The sequence below is a fragment of the Lagopus leucura genome, unplaced genomic scaffold (genome assembly GCF_019238085.1).
Source record: "Lagopus leucura isolate 7727_CA_CO unplaced genomic scaffold, USGS_WTPT01 56162-0_obj-0_obj, whole genome shotgun sequence".
Classification (NCBI taxonomy): Eukaryota; Metazoa; Chordata; class Aves; order Galliformes; family Phasianidae; genus Lagopus; species Lagopus leucura.
In genome coordinates, this window is record NW_024966518.1 from 3,050 (window position 1) to 9,785 (window position 6,736).

The 6,736-nt window shown below is 58.6% G+C and overlaps 1 protein-coding gene across 1 annotated transcript in view; it reads left to right on the forward strand.

Annotated features, from left to right (window-relative positions):
• Positions 1 to 6,733, forward strand: part of LOC122192614 (A.superbus venom factor 1-like) — a gene marked incomplete at its 3' end in the record, with an annotated part of 9,681 nt that extends 2,948 nt beyond the window's left edge. The window contains exons 6-20 of the mRNA XM_042893220.1: positions 63 to 275; positions 370 to 564; positions 1,584 to 1,742; positions 1,831 to 1,960; positions 2,204 to 2,275; positions 2,437 to 2,634; positions 3,202 to 3,313; positions 3,670 to 3,755; positions 4,396 to 4,535; positions 4,608 to 4,820; positions 5,114 to 5,180; positions 5,568 to 5,654; positions 5,744 to 5,947; positions 6,473 to 6,548; positions 6,632 to 6,733. Of these exons, the coding sequence (XP_042749154.1) occupies positions 63 to 275; positions 370 to 564; positions 1,584 to 1,742; positions 1,831 to 1,960; positions 2,204 to 2,275; positions 2,437 to 2,634; positions 3,202 to 3,313; positions 3,670 to 3,755; positions 4,396 to 4,535; positions 4,608 to 4,820; positions 5,114 to 5,180; positions 5,568 to 5,654; positions 5,744 to 5,947; positions 6,473 to 6,548; positions 6,632 to 6,733 (2,054 nt within the window). The remainder of the gene's footprint in view (positions 1 to 62; positions 276 to 369; positions 565 to 1,583; positions 1,743 to 1,830; positions 1,961 to 2,203; positions 2,276 to 2,436; positions 2,635 to 3,201; positions 3,314 to 3,669; positions 3,756 to 4,395; positions 4,536 to 4,607; positions 4,821 to 5,113; positions 5,181 to 5,567; positions 5,655 to 5,743; positions 5,948 to 6,472; positions 6,549 to 6,631) is intronic.
• Between the last annotated feature and the right edge of the window lie 3 nt (positions 6,734 to 6,736).

Genomic DNA, 6,736 nt, shown 5'->3' on the forward strand with positions numbered 1-6,736 from the left:
TGGAGACCCCTGCCCGGGTTCATACCTCTCCGCATTGACGCACCATGCCTCCTTTGCTGCAGGTGAGGACAGCCCAGAAGGATCTGCCCCCGGAGCGCCAGGCCTCGCAGCAGATGGTGGCCGAGGCGTATCAAAGCCAGGGGAACTCCGGCAACTACCTGCACCTGGCAGTGGGCGCTAGCCAGGTACAACCCGGGGACAACCTCCCCATCAACTTCCATCTCAAGAGCAACAGAGAGGACGTCCGCAGATCCGTTTCCTACTTCACCTACCTGGTGAGCGCGCACGACTTCTGCCATCCCCAACCCCATCCCAGGGATCGGGGTGCCCAGACCACCCACCCACTCGGCCTTTCCTTACCCACCGCAGATCCTGAGCAAGGGGCACATCGTCCACGTGGGACGGCAGCCAAGGGAAGGTGACCAGAGCCTGGTCACTATGTCACTTCCCGTGACGGCCAACCTCATCCCTTCCTTCCGTATCGTGGCCTACTACCATGTGAAACCAGGAGAGATCGTGGCTGATTCGGTCTGGGTCGACGTCAAGGACACCTGCATGGGCAGTGTGAGCATGTCCCCTCGTCTCTGGAGTTGGGGGAGGACCACTGGGGCATCGATTGGCCCTTGGGAGGGGTTCAGTTGGCTTTCAGAGCGGATTGTGTGGTGCTTCAGTGGCTCCTTTTGGGGCCTGGGGTTCCCTGGGGGACTGACGGTGTCCTTGGGCTGCTTGAGTGACCCAACAGGGAGCTTGCAGGTCCTTGGGGGCTTGGATATCCCTTGAGGAACTGGAGTAGCCCAGTGGAGACTTGAGTGGCCCATTGGGGATTTGCGTGTCCAGCGGAGCTTGGACAGCCCTTGGGAAACTTGAGGATCCAATGGGAATCTTGGTTGGCCCGATGGGGGACTTGTAGGTTCTTGGAGGCTTGAGGAACTTGAGTGGCTAAATAGGCATTTTGGGTGGCCCAAAGGGTTTGGATTTGGGTGTCCTTTTTACTCGGAAATCCCTCGTGGAACTTGAATTGACCCAACGAGGGACTGGGGTGTCCCTGTGGTCTTGGGTGTCCTCGAGGACCTGGGAAGTCCTTGGGGAATTTGAATGGCCCAGTAGAAATTTGAGTGGCCCGATGGGCCTGGAGAACCTCAGGTGTTCTTTGAGAAGATTGGGTGTCTCGGAGGGCATCTTTTGGGGAACTGGGTGCTGCTGGGTGGCCTGAATGTCCCTGGGAAGGCGAAGTGTCTTTGAGGAGCCCATAGGATGTTTAGGTGGCCTTTGAGAGGAGCGGGTGGCCCACAATTGTTCGGATGCTCCACGGGGGGACCAGGTGGCTCATGCAGGTTTTGCTCCTCAAGAGAGGCTTGAATGCCTTCGAGGTTTCCTATGCAGAGCTTGAGCAGCCCATGGGTGCCTTGGGCATCTCATGAACGCTTCGCGTGGTCCGCGGGTGGCTCAGGTGGCCAACCTGGACACAGCTGTTGGTTGTCCAGGGGTCCAATGGCCTGCTGGGGCACAGATGGGGCACCTCCTAGGGCTGGTGGGGGCTTTTTGCGTTCCCCACAGCCCCAACCCCGCTGTGTCCCTGGCAGCTGGTGGTGAAGGGAGCATCGGAGGCCGACAATCGTGTGCACGAGCCGAGGACCCCCATGCGGCTGCGCATCGAGGGTGACCACAAAGCCCACGTGGGGCTGGTGGCCGTGGACAAGGCAGTCTATGTCCTCAACAAGAACAAACTCACCCAGAGTAAGGTGGGAGCTCCAGTTCCACCCTCTGCTGTCCCCGACGTCCCCCCAGAGGCAGGAGGATCTTTCGGGGTTGTCCCTCTGTTGGCCGCAGGTGTGGGACGCAGTGGAGAACAGTGACATCGGCTGCACCCCGGGCAGTGGGAGGAACCACGTGGGGGTCTTCGCCGACGCAGGCCTCAGCCTGGCTACAAATGTGAACATCGAAACGGAGCAGAGAGGTGGTGGGTGACACGATGGGATGGGGAACAGACACCAGAGGGGTGGGACGTGCCGAGCGTGGGGGCGCCGTGTCCCCAGAAGCGGAGTTGTGTCAGCATGGGGACGGAACCCACGGGTGACATCGTGGGGACGGGGGTGTGACACCTCAGGGGTGCAGGATGCGGCCCTGGGGTGTTTGGGGTGCGACGCCTGCCTTCTGTGGGAAGCGACACCTGGATCCTGACCGATGTCACCTTTGTCCCCAGAGGTCCAATGCGCGAAACCTGCAAAACGCAAGCGCCGCTCCGTGAAGCTCATCAAGCACAAGGGCACCAAGAGTAGGTGGCACTGGGAACACCAGCCTGTCTTGGGTCCTCAGGGACACCGCAGTGTCCCATCACCCGAGATGCTGGATTGTCCCACAAGGGACACCGGAGCACCCCGTATCCCCGATGGGGCCGCGAGGTCGGATGCCATCGGGGTGTTTTGGTGCTGGCAGTGGCCGAGTACAGCGACAGGAACCTGCGCAAGTGCTGCGAGGACGGCATGAAGGAAAACCTGATGGGCTACAGCTGTGAGAAACGGGCCACCTACATCCTCGATGGCACGGCCTGCACCGAAGCCTTCCTCAACTGCTGCCTGTACATCAAGGGCATCCACGACGAGGAGCGCGATCTGCATTACGAGCTGGCTCGAAGCAAGTGCTGGGAGCAGTGGGGTGACAGCAGGGGGGGACGGATGGATGGGCAGAGCTTGAGAAATGCTTGGGGGGTGTTAAGTGAGGAGGGGGCGACGTTTGGGTGGTCAGTGCGTGAGTGATGCTCAGGCAAAAGCGGAGTGAAGCGTGAGCGAAGCTCATGTGAAGCTTGGGGGAAGCTTCAGTGAACTGCGGTCAATGCACATCTTGGGAGGTGTTTGGGAAATGGTTGGGTGATGCTGGGGCAAAGGCTGGGCAGCGATGGCCCAGCAGTTGGGAGACCTTGGGGCAAAGTTCAGCTGATCCTTGCAGAAAGGCAGGGTGATATTTGGGCAAGGATTTGGTGATGCTTCGGGGAAGCGACAGCGAAGTGTGACCAACGCACGAGTGATGCTTGCGCGTCCCTCGTGTCGGGTGAAGCTTACGAGGAGCTTGGTTGATATTTAGGCAATGCCTAAGCAAAGACTGGGCGCCGCTTAGGTGAAAGTTGGGTTGTGCCGGGGATGATTCCGGAGGGTGGGATCCCATGGACACGGATGTGGTTGAGAGGGCTGTCGCCGTCCCCAGGTGAGGTGGATGATGCCTTCCTGGCTGACGAAGACATCACCTCGCGGAGCCTCTTCCCAGAGAGCTGGCTGTGGCAGGTGGAGGAGCTGACAGAACCGCCCAATGAACTGGGGTGAGCCCAACGTCCCGGTTCCAGTAGAGGTATCGCTCCAAGCCAGGCCTGAGGACAACCACCACCCCATATCTCTATGTGGGGATCCATGATCTCCTACCCAACAGGATCTGAACCCCCAACAAGCCCAAAGTGGGGACAAGCCATGACTCCTTCAGTCTATATGAGGTCAACAAATGGCACACTTGGCCTTGGGACCTACCGACTTCTTAGTCTAGCTCCAAGGCCACCTGCACCCCATGGTCCAGCTAGGGGACAAGCTGTAACCATCCTGGTCCAGTTTGGTGGCTGCTTACACCCCTCTGTCCAGACGTGGAGCCAATTCTAACCCCCCTGGTTGTTTGCATCCCCTCTAGCATCTCCACGAAGACGCTGCCCATATACCTGAAAGACTCCATCACCACCTGGGAGGTCCTGGCTGTCAGCCTCTCTGAGAAGAAGGGTACGTGATGGAGGAGGAAGAGGTTCCTGCGAACTGGATGACTCGCTCAGATCTTGGGGGTGGACTCTAGGACTTGAGGAGTCCCCAAAACTTGGAGGGGTGAACTTGGGGATGGAGGGGTCTCCAAAACGAGAGAGGGATTCGTAACTCTGGGGAGGTATTCCAAGCTCTGGGGATGTCTGTGGGACTTGAGGAGTCTCCAAAATCCTGAGGGGTTCTTGTGGAGTTTGAGGGGTCTCCAACATGGGAGAAGGATTCGTAACTCTGGAGAGGTATCCCAAACTTTGGAGACGTCTGTGGGACTTGAGGGGTCTCCAAAATCCTGAGGGGTTCTTGTGGAGTTTGAGGGGTCTCCAAAATGAGAGAGGGATTTGTAACTCTGGAGAGGTATCCCAAAATTTGGGGACGTCTGTGGGACTTGAGGGGTCTCCAAAATCCTGAGGGGTTCTTGTGGAGTTTGAGGGGTCTCCAACATGGGAGAAGGATTCGTAACTCTGGAGAGGTATCCCAAACTTTGGGGACATCTGTGGGACTTGAGGGGTCAGGCGAACCTTGAAGGAACTCGGAGAGATTCCCCAAGCCTCGGGGATGTCCCTGGGACCACGGGGGGCCAAATCAGCTCACAATCCCCAACCCACAGGGCTGTGCGTGGCCGACCCCTACGAGATAACGGTGATGAAGGAGTTCTTCATCGACCTGCGCCTGCCCTACTCGGCGGTGAGGAACGAGCAGGTGGAGGTCCGCGCCGTCCTCTACAACTACTGGAAGAGCAAGATCAAGGTCGGTGCCTCACTCCAGCGCTTGCAGGGGGATCCGTGGCCGCCTGAACCCAACGTCTCTCTGTATCCCCAGGTGCGCGTGGAGCTGATGTACAACCCGGCCCTGTGCAGCGCGTCCACCTCCAAGACGCGCTACCAGCAGATCTTGCAACTGGAGCCTCAGACGTCGCACGCCGTGCCCTTCGTCATCGTGCCCTTGCAGCTGGGGCAGCACGACGTCGAGGTGAAGGCGGCCGTCTGGGAGAGCTTTGTGTCTGATGGCGTCAAGAAGAAGCTCAGAGTGGTGGTGAGTAGCCCCTGCTGCCGCCTCAGCCCTCCGATGCCCCCCAGCTCCTCCCGGTCCTCCTGACGGCATCGTCGTCCACGCTTCATCCCGGTGTTGGTACCCAGAGATGAAGGATCCCCCATCTGTGCTCAGGAGTTGTCTCCTGGGATTCTCCACCCCTGGAGGTCTCCCAGTTTGTCCCGTGACCACGTGCTGGTCGATGCTGGAGCACTTTCTTAGCCAAACCTGGAGAGGTTGGGAAGGGGAAACGTCAAATCAGCTCAGTGCTGAGCGTGGGTGTCTCCCCTCTGCAGCCCGAAGGGATGAGGCTGGAGAAGACGGTGAAGATAGTTGAGCTTGACCCAAAGACGTTGGGAAACAGTGAGTGGCCCCGCTCCGGTCCTGTGGAGTCTCATCCCGTGGGTTGAATGGGAGGAGAAGGGAAACTGGGAAAGACAACTGTGTGCGTGAAGTGCGGTGGATGCACCACCAAGGGCAAGATGGGAGCATACTGCAGGACGAGTAGTGTGTCACTGTGGGGCTGGAGGGCTGCCCTGTTGGCCTCTGGGGTGTCAGTGGAATCGGGGACATCCTACTGCGGAGTGGAGACATCTGAGGAAAAAGAACATCCTGGTATGGGTCTGGAGCATCGTGGGGGATAAGGGACCCCCTGCTGTGGATGTGGGGTGGGACTGGGTCATCTCAGGGAAGGGGGGGAGAAGGATTTGGGGCCACCCACCTCCATCCTGTCCTCTCCCTGCCCCACAGACGGCGTGCAGGAAGTGAAGGTGAAAGCAGCAAACCTCTCTGACATCGTCCCCAACACCGAGTCGGAGACCAAAGTCAGCATTCAAGGTGACAGCATGGGAGAGGGGACGGACGGGGCGGGCCTGGAGGGGACAAGACACTCCTCCTTGACATCATGTCCCTTCCCCTTGTTCCAGGCAACCCCGTGTCCATCCTGGTGGAGAAAGCCATCGATGGGACCAAGCTGAAACACCTCATTGTGACCCCGTCGGGCTGCGGGGAGCAGAACATGATTGGGATGACACCCACTGTCATCGCTGTCCACTACCTGGACAGCACGATGCAATGGGAGACCTTCGGTATCCACCGCCGTGCGGAGGCCATCGAGTTGATCAAAAAGGGTGAGAGCATCCCGGAGAGGAAAAGAGGGATCTTCTAGGGTGCAAAATGAAAGTGCCTTCCGAGGGGCTAAAGGGCATCTGCATCTTAAGACGTAGAACCATGGGATGTTTGGGTGGGAAGGGTCCTTGAAGGTCACAGAATCAAAGAGTTGTAGGGGTTGGAAGGGGCCTCTGGAGATGATCGAGTCCAACCCCCCTGCCAAAGCAGGTTCCCATAGAACCTGTCATAGAACTGTAGAATGGGTTGAGTTGGAAGGGATCTTAAAGATCGTGGAATCTTGGAATCCTGAAACGATTTGGGGTTGGAAGGGGCCTTTGAGATCATAGAACCACGGAATGGTTCAACTCAATGGTTGAGTTGGAAGGGACCCGTCTTGTTCCAAACCATTCGCGTAGGTTGGGTGCCACCAGTTTGGGGATTTCCAGATCTACTGGTTCGTGCTGGGATGGGCACCAGAAGGGGCCGGCGGCCTGAAGCCACCCCTAGGTGACCCACATGTTGGCCAACTGCCCTCTGCCCGCCAGGTTACACCCAACAGCTCGCGTTCCGCAAAGACGACGGCTCATTTGCTGCCTTCACTAACCGCCCATCCAGCACCTGGTGAGGGTCCCCATCCCACCACCGCCACCACGGGGGGTTTGGGTGACAGCGTCGGATGCGACGCCGAGTTCTCCCGTCCTCAGGTTGACGGCCTACGTGGCCAAGGTCTTCGCCATGGCCATCAACATGGTGGACATCAAACCAGAGGTGGTCTGCGGAGCCATCAAATGGCTCATTCTGGAGAAGCA